Below are 19,426 nucleotides of genomic sequence, written 5' to 3' on the forward strand. Positions count from 1 at the left end.
AGGCATTCTGCTTTGCTCAAACCACTCCAATGATTTCTGGTTTCTTACAGTGCCCTGTAAAACCTTATCAGTTGGATCCCTGTGTTACCCTCCTGAGCCCTCTCTCTCTCACCCCTAATTTTGATCCAGCCACATTGATATTCCTCTTCTTCAAACATGTTCATGTTCTTCAAACATGCCCAGCACTCTCCTGCCTGAGAGCCCTGGTACTAGTGGTTTTCAAAGTCTGGAGTGTTCTTTCTCCAGACAGCAACATGGCTCCCTCCCTCTCTTTAAGGCTTCATTCAAATGTCAACTCATCCCGTGAGATGTCTCATGGCCATCTTATTTAAAATAGCAAATGCCCACTCTCACTTTAGCCTTCCCACTCCTTCATTTTGTCTTTCTCTACAACAATTATTTAATAGATTATATGCCTCACTTATTTATCCTGTTTATTGTTTGTCCTCCAAGTGATTGCAAACTCCATGAGGGCAGGGAGTCTTGTCTGCTGGTGAGTTTCCAGCACCTAGAATGGTGTGTTGCAGTAGCAGGACCTGGGTGAACGAACGTATGTTGAATACAAGAATGAAGGAAAGAATGAATGAACAGGATATAGTGCAGTCTCTTGAGCCCAGACTACAAGCTTTGCACAGGCTCACTTGAGCTTTACTACCTGCTACTTCCTGACACGCAGCCCATATTCTAGACATCGTGGGCTACTGCTCCTCTCAACACTCTTACCCATCCTTGTGCCTTTGGTTGCACTGTACCCTCCACTTGGAAGCCCTTTTGCATTCCCCTGACCTTTCCATATTCTCTGTGATTAGGCTAAATTTCCACTTACCCTGGCAAACCATCCCATCCCACTTAGCATTCTTCTTCTCTTCTCGAAGAATATTTTCTCTACTGACTAACTTCACAATTAAATATATTCTGTATTGTGATATAATTTATATTCTTGTCTTCTGACATTATTTAAACTATGAATTTGTGTCTAACCCTTCAAATGTTTCTCTTTTTTTCTCCAACTTTGGAAGCTTTTGAGGAAAGGCCAGGTGTAAATGAATACAACTGTTCATGGACAGAATTCCAGACCGGGGGCTCACCATGGCTCAAGGAGGATCAATATCTCAGCACCCTGGGACCACCGTTGGTTTGGGAGTGGACCTTGGCATGCCGGTTAGGAAATCTCTGTCCTAGGGTGCCTTGCTCATAGTAGGTGCTCACAAAGTGTTAGTGGACCAGTTGATCTTGTGATTGTTTGGTTCTTAATAATCTCTGCAGCCTCAGTGAAGTTTATGTATATATGTACTAATATTAGTTTTTTTTTTAAAAAAGAGACACATAATCATTATTATAGAGTAAGAATTAAAAACTTCATTTTATGATGACGAGCAAGAAAGAATTAATTATAATATATTAATTGTTGGTGATTGAGCTATATTATAGGACTTAACATGTTAATTGGACACACCAAAAACTCTGGAGGTTGCACACATGAGGAGTGACTGTATACACTTACTGCTCAGTTTACAGACAGTTTTACCATGACATTTCCATGGGGAAATCTGAGTGAGTGAACAATAAGTTTTAAATGGTTACTCATGCAGAAGTGAGGCTGGGAGTCCCCATTACATGTATATCTTGCTGCTCTGCTTAGTTATTTTTTATTTTTATTTTTAATATGTTCATTTGGTAAGAAGTACTGTACTATTTTTTTTCAACGTTTATTTATTTTTGGGACAGAGAGAGACAGAGCATGAACGGGCGAGGGGCAGAGAGAGAGGGAGACACAGAATCGGAAACAGGCTCCAGGCTCTGAGCCATCAGCCCAGAGCCTGACACGGGGCTCGAACTCCCGGACCGCGAGATCGTGACCTGGCTGAAGTTGGACGCTTAACCGACTGTGCCACCCAGGCGCCCCAAGAAGTACTGTACTATTAAAAAAGAATATATGTGAATGAGAGCTCTGTATTTGATATCTAATGTCAATTATGTCAACTAGATATACGACACAACTATAATCCATCTAGCAACTAATGCCCGAAGCTCTCCTTAACATCGCTTATGCAAGTACTTGAACATATTATGTATTCAATAACTCTTTCTAGAATGATAAAGTCAAATTAGATGAGCTGGATATGTGATACTTCTATTTTCAACTTCATTTTAGTGTGTTTTTATTTCTCAAAACAAATCTTATAGCCAACTTTTATAAACAGATATTAATAAGGAGCTAGAATTCATTTGAAAGTCAACTTCAATATAATTTTGGAGAGGAATTAAATATTAACTGTAAGTATAAAGTCGACATAGGTACCCTTTGCTCCAGGAAGTGGCTCATCCTGAAAAGTTTTATATAACTTAAATTTTTGCAAGTTGGATCTTATTTATAATACATTACAGGAACTAATTCTCAAAATCTCCCATCATGAATCTTTTGTGTAGTGAACAAGCAAGCTGTAGTTTGTCTTTTGTTTTTCAATAATGATGTCCCATTTTTAAAAATTAAAAATAGCCACAGATGTAGGCTAAAAATTCCTAAAAAGTTTTAGTAGCACCAATTTAAAAATGAGATATAACAATCTGAAAAATCAAAGTGTGCTTTCTACTCATATTTCAAATCTTTTGGCAAGCTAAATATTTATTAAAAGCACTGTTTATGGAAAACCAAACTGATCATTTCCCACTTGTTTTTGTGCAAAGAAAAATAAATAAATAAAAGCACTGTTTTCCTTCCTTCTCTAGTTCTGATGTTGTATCATTTTTTGATTTTGTGACATATGTTTCTCCTTCTAAAGCAGCTGTTAGAAAAGCTCAATTAGTTTTTAATTAATGAGAATTAATGTCATCATGAAAATTGTGTGAATTTTCTCTCATCGCAGATAGTTTGAGCCTTTTGAAATATGCTACCAGATTTGAGGTGGGAACCTGTAGGGTTTCTCCAAAGGGAAACCAGACCCTCCTTCCTCACAAAGGCTAGAGAGCCATGCCTACAGCATAAGGGAAGTCATGATGTGTCCAAATAGCACAACCAGTTTTTTTTTCCCTTCACTCTGAAGAAAGTCTAGGAAATGTGCAAAATTAGTCAAAAGGTGACACTTGGTCCTAAATCGGATGTAATAACAAGTCAAGGAAGAGTTTTAGATCCGGAAAAACATTTCTGAAATTTGAACAATTTTTGCTTTATTACTAATATTATATGGAAACAAAACAAATGAGAACTACTGAAACGAGAGAAATTTGGAAAATTCAGGTGAGAAAACAAGAGTGCTGCTCCTACAGTCTGTTTCTATCCTCATGGTCAGGTGAATCATTATATGGTGTAATTGTTCTCTGCCTCCTTGGAGCTCTACAAATGGGGCAAAACCTGAAGTTTCTACTCTTCTGGAAGTGTAAGTTGGAGGCTGTTGTCATGGTTGGACATCCTGCAAAACCTTACGTATTCATCGGTTCATAGGTCACACTGTATCCGGTGTCTTACATGACAGGAAGGGTGGCTAGGGATCTTAGTTGCAGTATAAATGTAAGTTTATAGAAGTTGAGAAGTACTCTGGATAGGACTCACTGTGTAATCCCTTTGAAGCACACTTAAACACTTAAAAGCTTTATGCAGGGATAGAAAATGAGTTGTGTGGTCTGTATCATTCTGACATGGACACCAGAGGGTAGGAGTCAGTCTCTGGATGGCATGCGGGTAGGAGATAATAGTTTGCCTGTAGCTTATGGTAATTTTCACATTTCTGGAAATTTGGCTTCATAGTCTGGCCTCTTGGGTCTTCTTTGTGGAGATGATCTGAATCTAAGAAGATAGATTCTATTAGCCTATGAGAACTACCAGGATGGATTGCCCCAGTCAATTGGAATGGTCAAAGTCCAAAGAGGACTGTACTGGCTTGGGGTGACTCATTCTGCCACCTCAGAAAGTCTGTATCTTGCATGTTAATGTGGGACAAGGAAAGGAGCTGGGCGGTAGAACACATCCAGACCCATTTTAAGACATATGTATTCATGTGAGCCATGTGCAATTGCTTAGCACGGTGCCTTTCACATAACAGGTTTTCAGCAAACACTAATAGTATTGAATTAAATCTATCAAATATAAGAAAATTTATTTCTAATTTTTCAATGGCAGGTAAGTGGTTTCCACCCAAGGGATCTCATACAGTCCTTCATGAGAGGGCATTTACTAAAATTTGTTGAAATGGTAACTATGGTCATACTTGCTGGCCATTTATTAACATCTGGTCACAAAGACTGGAAACAGGATTTGTTTTTAGAAATAGAAACTTCTAGAAGGAAGTCAATTTTTAGTGAGGCCATTGTATTTTATCAATTATCATGAGATGTGTGCATAAGGATAACACGTACGTTTACCTGTACAAAAGTTCTTAGCTCTGCCTTATTTACTATACTCATAATCCAGAATGTGTTTTTCCACTCCAAATGTCTGATTATAAAGTAGTAATAATTTGTTATCCAATTTTGTGGCTTGTAAGGTATTATGTAGGGTAAATGGATCTTCTCATCTTTTTTTTTTCTTTTCTTTTTCTTTTTAATTGATGAAGCAAAGTACCATTCAGCAAAGTCTATTTTTAAAAGTATTTATTCAGTTGACAACCAATCCCAAATTAAAAGAGATGAAAAATAACATAATTAAGAAAACAACAAATTGCCTGTAGCTTGATATGTATGAGAGAAGAAAGGAGGTCTTACAATTTTCTAATGTTTCATTGACCCAAAACCTGTGCATAAATTCTGAGGTGGTTGAAAGTGACAACCGGTTCTTTTAATGATTCACCAAAGGAAAAAAAATCAACATCTGAAAAGAATAAAATTATGTGGATATAAGGTATTTGTCTTGTTTTGAAATAGCAAGATTGTTGTAAGTGGTGCGAACCAAGCAAACAATGGGGTAAATGAAGTACCACTGGACAGAAGCTGGGTCTGGCATGAGTTCAGCCTCAAGCTATGACCTTGGGGAAGTAGCCTGAGGTGTTCACTTTCCCATCTGTAAAAGCAGCAGTGATTCAGGTGCTCTAAGTGGCCCCAGGCAGGAGGGAAAGTTCCTAGAGATTTGCATCCTAGGCTTGGGCAGAGGACTCCTTGGAGGCACTGTCTCTGAGCCGTCCCTGAACTTACAACCCATGATGACCTGTGGCTATAACCGAAGCATGGCAGAGTTAAATAATAAGACCCAATAGTAAGCCTTAGATTTGTCAAACCTTCGGGCAAGTCACAGCTTCTCAGCATCTTATATTGCAAAACCAGAGAGTCTAGCTCTGTATAGTTCCTCATAATCCCAACATCAAAAAAATCACTTTTAATAGAAATTTAGAGCAGCAAAGATTTTGGTCTAATTAGATATGTTTTCAGATATATATTCATTGAGTGAGTTAAATGCTAGACAAAAATACTGTTGTTCAAATGAGGAAAATAACACTGTATTAGAAATAATCTTGGAGTCAATTTTCAAATTAATAGATTCAGCACGATGAATATTTCCCTAACAGCAAAGCAATTATTAATACGTAAATTCTAAGTTTAATAATTACCCTGTCTTTTCTTTCTCTCTCTGTTTCTTTCTTTTTCCTTCTTTTTCTCTATTTTCTTTCTTTCTTTCTTTCTTTCTTTCTTCTTCTTTTTCTTTCTTTCTTTCCTTTCATGTGACAAACCATCGTCCTGCATTTATTATAATGGTTACATTGTTTACATGGCCCAGGATAAATCTCTCCCCAAAAAGTGCTCACAGAGACATCACAAATAGAAATATATGTGAAGAAAAACAAATATACTGTCTGTTCAAATTGTCTCAAATAGCAGAAAGGCAGTCCTTTATCGGTTTAGGACATCACATAGTGTTGTTTCTAGAGAGCCATTCATTTTGGCATAGTACTGGTAGTAAAGCTTAACGTGTTTTATGCTTGAATTAACTCAAGATAAGTGTTTAGAAAACTTCAGGTTGATCTGTGAGAGAGTAGGCATTTTCTAATCTTATAGTTAAGACTTCAATGGTATGAGAGCAAGTTTAGAAAACGTTTTTATTAGACAAATTATTTAGACAAATTATACACAGAAAGCTCTGCCACTCATAACTGAGGCCTCCAAAAAGTGTCTTGTGTATTTGTATAATAGGCAATACATCAAAATAGGCCTATTTTAAATATTGTACATGGTTAACAGTTTGTCGATAGCTAAAAATCACTGCAACATCTGGTATGCCCCTATATAGCTTGTTGTAAAGTATCGTTTTGTTTTGCTTTGTTTTCAAATCAGAGTTGGGAATGAGATCATGAACGTTACAAGGGAAAACAAGTTGTGCATGCACTTAGGTACTTGTCACCCTGGAAACAAAATGGTTTTTGCATGATAAGAAATTTTTCTGCCTTACACAGTAGACAATATTTGAAGATTTAGTACAAAAACAGTGACAGTACAAGATGCTCCCCAGAACAGAATTAGCATCAAAATATAATATACCTTAAGAATATACCTTTTAATTTCTCCTAAAGCAAATCACATAGGTTGATTCCTATATCAATCCTAGCTACGGAATGAATTAGATTAAAATAAGTGTATGGCTGCGTAAAAACACAGGATAAGTTCTTGCTTCCTACTTACCACATTTTAATGTAAGGATTACAAACAAAGTTCATTCTATAGTTCTAACAGGTAAGAATGCTACTTTAAAAGGGTTGTGCACAAAGAGGCACTGTTTTTGCTGTCATCCTTCTATACACTTGGCACTAATGTAAAAAATACATAACTCCTCCAAATAGAACTGAATAAAAAGGGGGGTTAAGTCGAGAGCCCGGTATGGTCATTATATTTTCTTCTTTAGGATAATGTAGGACAGTAATTAAGGCCACATCAATATTTCTTAAGGGCTCCCACCTCTCCCCAACTACAGTTGTATTGATTGGCTTTCTGCTTTGGAAGAGGATTTATTAACCTTCGATGATCTACGTTTAAACTCTTATAGAGCTCTATGTGCTGCTGTGGACGTGGTCCAGCTAATAGCATTTTCCATTGAGATAATTAATTAAAAGTAAAATTATCAAGGTTAGCTTTATACACTGCTGAATAACAAATGCAAAACCTATTCAAATGAGTTACATCTAGGAACAAATAGTAAATCGCCCTGGATGTTTTAATAACAAAAGTATAAAATATTCTCTGTTGGCAAACAATGCGAGTCAGAATAACATTAAAGCAACCTGCCTTTTCTAACTGAAAAGACCCCCTGCACTATACATAGTTCCTGTATACAATACTGTTTTTTTTCAAACTAAAGCTTTATTAAATGAATTGCAATAGCAATGGCCGCCCTTTAATATATATACACATTATATAGGTGCATATATATGTATATATATATGAGATACTAATTTATTTAACACAATAGAGGCTTCTGCCATATGATAAAGTGTACTGTACATAAGAAAAAACTTGTAATACTGTACAATCACATAAAGGTCATATGCACTGTTGCAGTGCGAGAGTAGTTTTAACTGTAGTCTTGACTGGCATATTAATGGCTTTTTTTGTAATCCTACAAAATTGCATTCTCATATTATGTGGCCTGAATGGTCTTTAAGTTATTTTATAAACACTGCAGGGGTTGCCTTTGGTCCACAGTTAAAGGACACTCAACAGCAGTGGAGCATTGTATGGATGCAGCAGAAGAATGTAAAAAGACTGAAGTTATTGCAATTATATTTTTAAAAATAGAGAAATGTTACGTAAGAGGCCTTTATGTGAAATTAATCCTGCATATGCTTTTAGTATACTCAGTGCACATTTCCTATACTTGAAGTACAGTATATGAAAAGCGGACTAATAGGATCCTAGTATACTATATTCTGGGGGAACAAGTTGAGTAATGAAAAAAAGTGGAGGGAAATGTACAGAAAGAGAGGACAAAGGAGAAAGAAATAGAAGAGAGAGAAGAGGGAGAAGGTGGCGAGAAAGAACTATAATTGTTACTAATAATCCTGATTTTTCTCAAAAAATAATGTTACATCCATGTTAGTCCCACAATATTACAGTCGCTCCTTGCAAAGGGAGTCCTACAAAAGAAACAGTGAAGAGATTCTGTTTGATGCTCATATGGAGGTGCCTCGGTCTGGATCATTACCCAGATTGAGCCCCAGGGTAGGAGTTGGTTGATAAGGAATAGATGACATTGTTTTTATAGGACTCCTGAAAAAGCCCCCGTTAGGTGCCCTGTGCCTAAAAGGGCCAGTTCGGTGCTCAGGCACGTTGCCAAAAGCGAAACCAGAGGCAGCTTTAGCTGATAGTGTGCGGCTAAGAGTCTGGATCTGCTCTGGGATAAAGGTTGTTGTGGTAATATGAGTGTTCCTGAAATCACTGATTTGCTCCAGTGCTTGTCGTGTTGGCAAAGTGTCAATGTCCAGAGGGGTCAAGTCAATTGACGAGGTGGAAAACTGTTTATGGGGGCTGTCGTCATCTGTGCACAAGCTATTTACACGTCTATGGAGGTGCTCCAGGTCAATTTCCTTGTCATCCTGGAGATGAAGAAAAAGAAGATAAGGTTCTCATCAGTACTAGCTTCCATGGTTAAAAAAAAAAAAAAAAAAAAGTAGTTCAGCAAACATGATATGTAATTAACTGAACTTCGGGGTTTATTCATTTAACATATATCTATTGAGCACCTAATATGAGCCAGGCATTGTGCTAGATTCTGGGGGTACAAATACGACTCTGAGATAAGGTTACCTATCATAAATCTTTTTCTTTCACTGGAAGTTCTATAAATGTCACATGCAACTACGAAACTATGGGAACAGTAGATGGGTGATTGCATTCTATAAGATCAGGGACAGACCCAGGCAAAATACAAATAAGAAGTATGGTTTTCACAACTCACTTCCCCACCACACCTCTTCTTTCCACATGCTTCCTCCTTTTTCAGGGTGTCTTATTTCAAGCTGGATTTTTGTTCTTTCCACTATTCACTCCTAATCTTAACTTTCCTTTCTTGGAGCTAAGTGATACGATATGCTAGTTCAAACTAAAGTGTTAGTGACTGTTAACATGTTATTTCTCTTTAGGCCAGAGAGATGTGAGATTATTTAGAAAGAGCAACATTCAACACAAAAGAATCAATTTCTCGATTCATACCACGCTCAAGCTATCTAGCACCTGAATGAGGCAATATTGTGAGGTCAGTGAGACCTTTAGAGACATCTTCAAGTCATGAGGTGTGAATGACAGCTTTGGTTTTGGGCCAAGTTTTTGCTAAATGGCCTCTAGATCAAAGATGCTTTGAGCTAACCTAATGGAGTCTTAGTAAGAAGGTACTTAATAAGAAAAAGGAAGTAAAAATCTCATTATTTCTGATGTTGAAAGCAATTCATAAATCCTTTAGGATTTTCGCTAAAAGTGAGCATTAAAGCCCGATGTTTGAAAAATAAAACTGGCAAGAAAAAAAAATTGTCTTTTATCAGTCATGTTTATAGCCAAGTTCAATAAATTAATTTCATGAGGGTTTAAAAATACCTATTAATCATAAGAAGAGAAAATATTTGTTCATAGATCTGGATTAGCTGTCATGAGTTGGAATGGAGTATGTATTTTTTTCATTGTGCTATTATAGTGCTCCTCAGTGAAAAATATTTTGATGTGCATCACTGTTTTTCCTTCTCCTTTCTCATTTCAAAATCCAATAAAAATATCTATTAATGCAATATTATCACTGAGACTTTAGAGGGTTGGAGATATAATTTTATGGTTCCCACAGCAACTATAATGTAGTCATCCATCAACAGATATAATAATGCAAAAATTTAATATTATATATAGTAATTCAAAATATAAGGAGCTTGGGGAGTCCTTAATTTCCAGATTTTTGAGAATATGAAATCTCAGCTATAATGTTGCATTAATGTGGTCTTTTGCATTGAATCAATGTCAATAGAGATACCAGAAGCTTATTCCATAAAGAAAACACTACAATAAAACCTGATTAATTTTTAGTTCATATTCCACTAACTGAGAACGTCTGATCATTTGGATAGGTAGAAAGCTAAGTTTTATCTTTGGTAAGTCAAGCTTTTCCTTATAAATGGTGCTGATCAATTTTGCCTATAAAGTGGTAGAAAGGAATTCTCAGACTACTTTAGAAAAAATCGGTTTGAAAGAATACACTAGCATGTAAACATTCATATGCAAATCGGAAGTCATTTTTATTTGTGCATTAAAGCAGATCTTCTCAGGTTTCGCTCTAACCATCAATTAGTCCAAGTCTAGTTACAGAAAGTTTAGAAATGTCCTTTGAAACTATCCAGCAAATCAAACCATGCAGCAAACTCAGGTTATTTTTCATTTCAATTTGTGAAACTTTAGTGAATATAATTTCATTACTTAAAAATTTTTCACCTTTTACATCCAGTGGAAATATGATAAATTAATCAAGCAATTTATTTTAACTTCCTATTTTCTCTGATCATTTATAAATTCCATAATTTTTGATGTAAACAAGGCACATGCCACTTTCAAAGAGATACTGTGTATAACTCTGCAATTATTCTTTCAGATCTCTGAAAAAATTTTAATTTTATTTTATTAAAAATTTAATTCTAGGTGATCCACAAAATGGATTTATTAAGCTTAGAGCCATCAAAGAGCTAAAAACGTATGATCATTTCTATAGGTCTATATACAGACAGAGGGAAGGAGTCAATGGTGGTGAAGAGACAAATTACGATTATTTTGCTGTGGCGCTGTATTTCTTACGCTGAATCTTAGAGACACAAGTAATTTACCTATAAGTTTCACAACCTATTGAGATAAAATGTTAAGCATCTTTGTGAACTGGCCAAGGGAATCACAACCTTTAAGAAAATCACTGAATTAAAGTCTATCTTGAGATTTGGCAGAATGTTAAAGCCTTTCATGGCACATGAAATTGTCAGTCTTTCAAACACTAAGCCTCCTTTTCATTTATCTGGGATGTCCTAAAACGGAAATTGGTAATGGCATCACCACTTTTTATATTTCATAAATTTATTTTCAATATTCAAAGAAAGAAGAAATAAGGACTGCCCCCAACCCATTACCCTCTCCCTGGTGATTAATCCTGCCTGGAAAGACAACCTGCTTGTTGGCTCAACTTAGTGCTGAAGCTCTCAGTCAAGTACCTCTTTTGATGGGACCCGGGAGCCTTTCCTCTTGTTCCACCACGTCTCCAGCATAGCTATAAAGCAGGAGAGGACAATTCCAGCAGCCAGGATACAAAAAACTCCTGCAAAGCTCTTTATGTCCAGGGCGCCTCCTTTCTGCTTTGTGTCCACTGAGGAATACAGGTCACACTGGCCATTCTTTGGCCACCATTTGTGCTTCAGGATGTCCATGTCACCATTCTGCTGAAGCTCCAGGATCCTTGGGGTAAAGAGCACAGTCATGTGTTACTGCAGACATGGTTATTGCTTCGGTCCACAACACATCCATTTATAACCCCACCTCTAAAGGATGGTGGTTGTCAAGGGGAAATGAATGTATAGAATAGCCTGCAGAAGGAATGTCAGGACACTGAAAACGTTATTGCTTTGATTTTATAGACCGAGTTGGGCCACAGGCGTTCCTCTCTCCCCTCTCTCCCCTCCCTTCCTCTCCCCATCCTTCTTCTTCTTTTTTTGGTTTTATTCTATAAGTCTAAATATTCCCCTCCTGCTCTGTTGCAATGTGTTTTTACAATTACATTTCAGAGGCACTGTTTTTATGTGGTTTCAAGCTGCTGCAGTTCTGTGTCCCTTCCCTACATGCAGAATGACGCTTTGGATCTTAATGCTTTTATGAAGAACGTTTTGCTGCTTAGAGCAAGATGCTGGCATAATGTCGCCCGGCATATGCTACACACAAAGAAATTCAATTAAAAAGTCTTCTATTATTTAACACAGTGTGGGAGAAAGCCTTGGGACAAGTTTGAAGTTGATAAAATACATCATTTTTGGGTTTTCACACAACTGATGTAGTTTCCCTTTCAATGCCAAAGGGGAAAGTAATCTTACCTTGGAGGACAAGAAGAAAAGATGACCAGAGGCTTTTAGAAGTAGTTAAATTCAGATAAGAAATACCCTTCTTCGTCTTCTTCCCCCCCTCCCCCCCCCCCCAGAATCTGGGGCTAGCTGCAAACACTGAGGCTTTTTTTCAAGTGTGATTTTCATAGAGGTTTTATTCTCATTTCCAAATACTCTTGCCTACCTCTGGCCTTTCTCCAACTGTGTCCCCTCTCACAGGATGAGAACGGTCAGGGCCAAGGCCATGAGCTGGTCGAGCGTGTGTACCATCCTCGCGGTTGCTAGATTTCCCACCCAAACAGTTCAGAGTGCTTCTCCAGGAGCTGGGAAGGTTTGTCCCAATATTTCCTCCTGAGAGCGAATCTCATAGCCACAAGGGTATCATCGGTCTATAGAGTGGTGTTTAGAGAGTGTGGACTGAGTTTGGATGTACAAACTCAGGGTTATATACCTTTGTGTGGGCGATCCTTCACTGTGCAGGACAGAGCTGGAGGTGGAAGAGAGGGGGCCAGGGACCAACTCCCCGGGCCACTGGGTCAGTGTAGTATAACTAGCTAGCCACAAACTACAAATTCAAACCTGGCCTCCTAAGGGCCATGGAGGTGTATTTATCAAGGTAAGAGGATTGAACATATTTTATCTAAGTGTTTTTAGCTCAATTTATAATTTTTATATAGTTAGCCTTAGGATATGTGGACCTAAATAGTACTCTTGCCTTGGGTCTTGGTCATTTGGGGAAAGACATCTTAAAACTTTAAAGAGAAAAATGATGTCTGTCTGGAAGGAGTAAATGCTCTTTTGGTGACACATTGCCTTTTTACTGGTTTCATGTCATCCAGGGGTTTTTAAGAATGAGCTAAAAGATAATTGTTGGGGTGGAGTCAACATTCCACTCGAGTCAAACAAGAGTAAAACCAGTCCGAAGGGCTGTGATAGAGACATGGTCTTATCATTCACCTTTGGCTGTTCCCATAGCCTTACCCCCAGCACCCCCAGGTGACACTCCAGGATCGACACTGCTCTGGAGTCTCCTTCACAACCTGGACTTCTCCTTTTTTATGATACTGATCTGTCTAAAGGTCTGTTGCTTCAGGGTGTTGCTCAAAAAGTGCAGTTAATTTGATTCATTGAATTTACTAAAATGATTGTGAATACTAATGGATTACATTTTCATCCTTATTCTTCCCTCTTTTCAGAGTCATTTGTATTTTCCAGACTCTACACATTTGTTCTATGGGACACTAGTACCTAGAGGGGTTTCTGCAAGAAAAGGGTTCTGTGGTCACTAACTTTGAGAAACACCCTCTCAGCAACTTACAGAGAAGTCAGTCTATTAAAGGTTCTAGGAAGACCCGTGGAAAAGAAAACTTGAATGATTTTGTTTAATTTAGCATTTCCCAAAGTTCTCTGACTTTCCTTCTTTTTTTCCTCATTGTATTCTTCCCTAATAATATATATTGATAATTTGTGGAGATAGAGTTTTACGGAATACACTTGAGAAACAGTGCTTTCATCTGAAGAAACAACTACTCGTGGGAACTGGTAGAATGGTGTGAGGTATCACACACATCTGTAATCACAGCATCAAATTCGCTTGCTTGGCCTATCCACAAAATCCATTCAAATAATGTTGGCAAACCCATTAGCTATTTGCCTACCTAAAGATGCTAGGTAGTCAGACACCATTGAATACTTTGAGGGAAAAATTTAGTCATCTCTAAAAAAAATATTCTTAACTTTGACATTAGAGGTATCTGTAGATACCTTCCTATTCATCTATCTCTTCAGTAAGTATTTAAAGAATGATCTCACACCAGGTATTTCTTTGGGTCAAAATTTATATTAAACCACAACTGCACATTCAGCCAGAATGGCCTGAGCAACATTGTGATATTGTTTCTTTTCAATGCCCTCAATTCATGTTAATTTATCTTTTCATGCAGTCACATGTTCATTCGGGAACCAATGATTGCCTACTCTTTCTCCTCGGTGGTATCTTTATCACAATGTGTCCTTATTATTTGCACACCTGAAAAATAATTTGGTTTTAAACATGATCATTGAAGTATACACGAAGTATACTCTATGACACCCATTTTGATGCTAATGGGGCAAAAGGCCTTAAATCCAAAGAATGTGTTTAATTATAGAACTTTTAGTTTCAGCAAGCTGGGTGGTAAGGATTACTGTGGGCAAAGAGTGAGCAGACTCCTCTACTTGCCTTCAAGGATGATCACACCACAAAGATCTCTTTATCTGGTTGATACCAGGAAGCACAGGTAACTGAGGCATTTCATGGACACCCCGTTTTGGGGGATAGACAGAACGACTGGACAATAGGACCCCTCAGTTAAGCCCACAACAGATTCTAGGATTATAGGCTGGCATGGAATAGAAATGTTGGGAAGGAAAGAAAGTGTTTTCTAAGCTCAGGGTTATGCCATAAATTCTTGCTACGTAATCTGATGCTCCTGGAAATTCCATTAGAAAAGTGTAACTATACCTTTCTTTTTGTTATTTAACAAAAGTCCATTTAAGGATTAAAGAAAGTTTAGCAAAATCTAATGCATTGCCTTAAAGACAAATTGGATGAGCCCATTAATAAATGAGGAATATATATATATATATATATAATATTCAAAGGCACTGGCATCTTTAAATGAAACTTGAATCACACATAAAGGAAAGTTTTGTATTTAATTATAATTAGCATTGATGTGTGTGCGTGTGTGTGTGTATGTGTGTGTGTGTGTGTGTGTGTATGGGTGTGTATAACAATGCAAGAATCTAGCTGCACAATCCTTAACATGTTCAGATCTTTAGTCCCACGGAATAATTGTTTTTGTTGTATTTGTAATTTCCACAAGATGGCAGTCTTTGCTCACAGACAGCAATGTGTTCTTGTCATTCTAATTGGTGGGTTTGAAAGGTGTCAAGTATAAACTTAAACTGTTAGAAAGAAAGTTGGATAATAGACCATGATGAACAACTGGATAAGCAAAACCTCTTCTTGGAGTGTAGTCCAAAAAATTCCTGCCATTTTTACCCCAGAGTGATGAGAGCAGTACTTCGCACTTTTGAGAGTTGTTATGGTGAAAACTCATGAAGCCATAAACAAAAGCATCTTGCTTGTTGTTTGGCACTTAGTAGGCTACCACAACTCAAATGCTAGAATTATTATTATCCGCATGTGTGACAGCCATTCTTTCTTTGGACCTGTTCTGGTACCTATTTCTTAATGGAGAGTTATATTCCCAGATGAATCAGTGAATGATTGATTCACTGACAAGAACATTGCATTCCTTTCTTTTGTCCAAAAGTATTAAAACATTTGTCATCCCCTTGAACAGAAAAATTTTAGCAGTCCATAAAACCGAGCTTCAACTTGAAAATGGTTAATAGATCAATTCTGCATGCACTGAGTTCTTTATTGGTATAAATGAGCAAATTTCAGGAGACGTGAGTGGGGAAGCAGAAGATTCTTCTTTCATATTCAAATAAAAATATTCAACAAATTCGAGGTGTTCATCTTGAAAAGCTTTTTACTTACTTTGAAGATACAACAGCCTCATTTGTGTGTGAGAATTACACTAATTATTGATCACTTACAATTCTTAATCACTGCTCTAGAAATTGATTTTCAAATTATTTATAATGAAACAGGTTGCTGAAAGATGAATGCAAATTTCTGATCCCACGTAAGTAGCTTTGATTTTGCCTTTGAATACCATAGCAGTCTGTGGATTCCTTTTTAATTTTCTTACCCGTGGGTAAATTCCTGCTGAGCTGTACAAAGATATTGGTTATCTGAGAAAAAGGACACCTGACTTTTCAGTTGTTTCTGCTGGGAACAAACTTAGAGGTCATCAGAGAGTTTAAAAAATTAAGTGCAGGAATTTTGATTTCAGGCCATATGTGTGTGCTCTGACTGGCATATCCAATACCAGTCTTTGAACATCAGAGTTGTGAAAACGAATTTTATCAACTTCCTGCGAACTAGGCATCAGTCGTTTTTATTTTCTTATTCTCCTCCTGTGATTCTTCTTGCAATTAGAATTTTCTCCCTACATTCATAGATGCATAAACTACTAGAACAGAAGTGAGAGAGGACATCATCTATTCTCTTCACTTCCCCCTCCACTCACTCTATGGAGGAGAAACCGAGTCAAATAGAACAACAATTCCCCCAAATTATCACACTCAACACACGAAAAAACAATTTATATAGCACACTGGAGTAGCCTGAGATGAAAGGTAGGGGGACATGCCTTGTCTGTTTTGAGGGCTGAAGGGATCAATATTTTAGCGATATTCTAGTACATCATCTAAGATACACCAATTGGGAAGCACTGTTGTAGAGATGGGATGACTTTTTTTTGTGACTAACATAGAGTAAATTGTTGAGTGAGGGCTACAATTCAGGTCTGTCTTCCAGCACATTTCCCCCTACACAGCCTCTGATATGTAACTATTTAGAGAAGAACGCTGTCAGTTTCAGAGATTTGTTAGACCTTAAGTAAAATTGTCACCAATAGGTTTCTTCTAAACCTATTGAAAATGTAGCTTTTCTCCAGAACTTCATCGATCTTCCTCAGGAGGAGTAGGCCTGCTAAGCAGTGGGAACAAAACTAAAATTAGCTCAATATGATTTAAAATTTAATCTGATCTAATAAGTTAACATGACTCTAGCTTTAGCTCAATTTACTTGAGAGAATTACTCAATCCTTCTGTTTCCTCCCCTTTTCCTTGCTTTTTTCCAAGATGGCATCAGGGTTTTTAAAGAATGACATTATATCCCTTACATTGGAGGCTTGGGAGGAGGGAGCTGCTGGCTTCTTGCTGGTCCTTGGCTTTGCTCTGGCAGCAATCATTTTAGGTATGATGGGCCTGGGTTCAGTCCTTAGATATGAACTGGTGACGACTGGTGAAGCGGGCAGAGGCTTTAAGTCCGCCAATGTTGGCTAACGTCTTTCTTAGTTCCTTTAAGGCATGTGGGCTCCTCTCTGCTGACTCAGCCTCTGGGGTGCTATACACCTGTCTCAGCTTCTGCCATTTTGTTCATGCAGCCCCTAACTATTCTTTAGCTTTCAGATAGCATTGTGGGGTCATCTTGTCACTTCACTGTGGAGGGCTCCAAAGGTGCTCCATGTGCTCTAACTCAGCATTCACACCACATGGGAGCAAGAGAGTCCTGGGAATAAAGACCTAACTCTTGTTTTTTCCTGACCGCAGCTCTGGCTTTTCCCACCACCCAAGGTCTCCTCTGCTGATGAAGAGCTTGGTAGGCCCCATGACTCCTGTCAGAGACTTTAAGGTAAGGAACCCTCTACCCCCTGTGGGCATGCATTCCGGTCCAGCTAACGCCCCTTCACCTGCCCATCTCCTGCCCCCTGCCCCGTGCTGGAAACTTCTGGCCAGAAGAGGTATAGCTTTCCTTTTCTCTTCTGGATATCCCTCTTATACCCAGGGTCTTCAGACTTCTTGGCCTGTCATAGTGGAAGGGAATTGAAGCTACATAATGACAGAAAATCTATGATCTGAGACCTCCAGCTGGCATTTCTTCAATCTGAAGTGTTGAGGCAACGTGACACTAGAAATTGGTGAGGGTGAAAACATCATTTTAATATCTTAAAAACATTGATCTGACCTGTTTGTTATATGCTTATGCGCTGTATGTAACCAAAATTTAAAAAAGATATGTAGGATAGAGTCTCATTACTTATTAATGTTTAATGTCACTTAACACTGAGAAAGAAATTTGGGAATAACTGAACAGAAGTATTTTTGACACTGAGTGGATCTATTTTGGCCCAGAATACCCACATTATTAAATTCATTTGCTGGGTTCTCACGAAAATGTCTCTCCATGGTTACTGAGAAAGAATTAATAATAGCATGCACACGATTTTCAGAAAAATGTCAGCTCAATAGGTTTTTCATTCATTTGTCCTTTCTTTCATTCTGGGCTGAAGAAATGCTGGTAAACTTGGATTGAAGCAAAAGCACTTCTCAAAGATTCAGGTTTAGTATTCGATTAAGTGTAGTGGTGCTCTGACTGGCATATCCAATACCAGTCTTTGAACATCAGAGTTGTGAAAACGAATTTTATCAACTTCCTGCGAACTGGGCATCGGTCGGTTTTTATTTTCTTAAGCAAAATGTCTTAATGTCTGGTTAGTAGCATTAGATACAACAGATATTTCTTGATAACATGTAATACCTCAGTAATACCAAATAACTGAAGACAGACTATTAGAAGCTATTTCCTTTGTTTAAATTGGACTTTTAACTAATTCTTCCAGTTAGTTGAGCCAGACGCCGTTGTTTCGATCCGGTCCACTAACATTATCTACCATCTCACATAGATGAATATGGCATTTCAAATAAGCTTATAAATATCATTCTTTAGGCCAGAGGACCTTTTTTTTTTTTAATATTTTTTCAACGTTTATTTATTTTTGGGACAGAGAGAGACAGAGCATGAACGGGGGAGGGGCAGAGAGAGAGGGAGACACAGAATCGGAAACAGGCTCCAGGCTCTGGGCCATCAGCCCAGAGCCCGACGCGGGGCTCGAACTCGCGGACCGCGAGATCGTGACCTGGCTGAAGTCGGACGCTTAACCGACTGCGCCACCCAGGCGCCCCCAGAGGACCTTTTTATAAAGGTTTAGGCAATAACAAACCTTTTTGTTAAGGGCCAGACACTGTTGCAACCATGTGACTCTGCCTTTATAGTTACCAAAACAGGCCTGAGCCAGATTTGGCCTGTTGGCTGTAGTTGCTGATCTGTTGTAGAGCCCCGTAGCAAGTAACTCTATGAAGTCAACAAATTTCCATTTCATTGACAAAGATATTGAAGTTCAGAGGGCTTAAATGAGTTGGCCCAAGTCACATCATGAGAAAGCATCAGAGTCTGTTTTAAAACCAAAGATTTTGACTGTCATCCCAGTGCTTTTGACCATGTATTAATAATATATAATAATTAATATGTAGTAATGCCTGTTGTTAATATGTGTGTGCCTTTAAGTGAGTACAGAGATGAATTTGAGGTATTACTCTATATTCATGATGGCACTATAATAGTTCAAGTGAGTTTTAGATTTCCTTGGTTTTCTGATTATCCTGGAATAGACATCTGGAACCTATACCCCGAGACTGGGACCACCCATGTTACAAATGAATGACTGCCTTGATTATTTGAGATCAGGTTGTATTTGTCTTCTGAGGTCTGTATTTGCTGAATCGTTTTCTAGGCAATGGAGGCTTTATCTTGAGATCAAAGGGAGGTGAACAAATATTATACTAAGAGAATTTCAGGCAGTGACTATGATTTACTGAGAATGGGTAACACAATAGATTGAAGCAGAAAAGGCAGGGTTTCTTTTAATCAAAATATATAAAAA

At 37.9% G+C, this 19,426-nt stretch overlaps 1 protein-coding gene across 1 annotated transcript in view; it reads right to left on the reverse strand.

Annotated features, from left to right (window-relative positions):
• Positions 1–5,999: 5,999 nt before the first annotated feature.
• Positions 6,000–19,426, reverse strand: part of GRID2 (glutamate ionotropic receptor delta type subunit 2) — a 1,450,102-nt gene continuing 1,436,675 nt past the window's right edge. The window contains exons 15-16 of the mRNA XM_043572183.1: positions 11,145–11,385; positions 6,000–8,510 (exon numbers count right to left, since the gene is read on the reverse strand). Of these exons, the coding sequence (XP_043428118.1) occupies positions 8,088–8,510; positions 11,145–11,385 (664 nt within the window). The 3' untranslated portion in view covers positions 6,000–8,087. The remainder of the gene's footprint in view (positions 8,511–11,144; positions 11,386–19,426) is intronic.

The sequence above is a fragment of the Prionailurus bengalensis genome, chromosome B1 (assembly GCF_016509475.1).
Source record: "Prionailurus bengalensis isolate Pbe53 chromosome B1, Fcat_Pben_1.1_paternal_pri, whole genome shotgun sequence".
In the NCBI taxonomy this organism is placed as follows: Eukaryota; Metazoa; Chordata; class Mammalia; order Carnivora; family Felidae; genus Prionailurus; species Prionailurus bengalensis.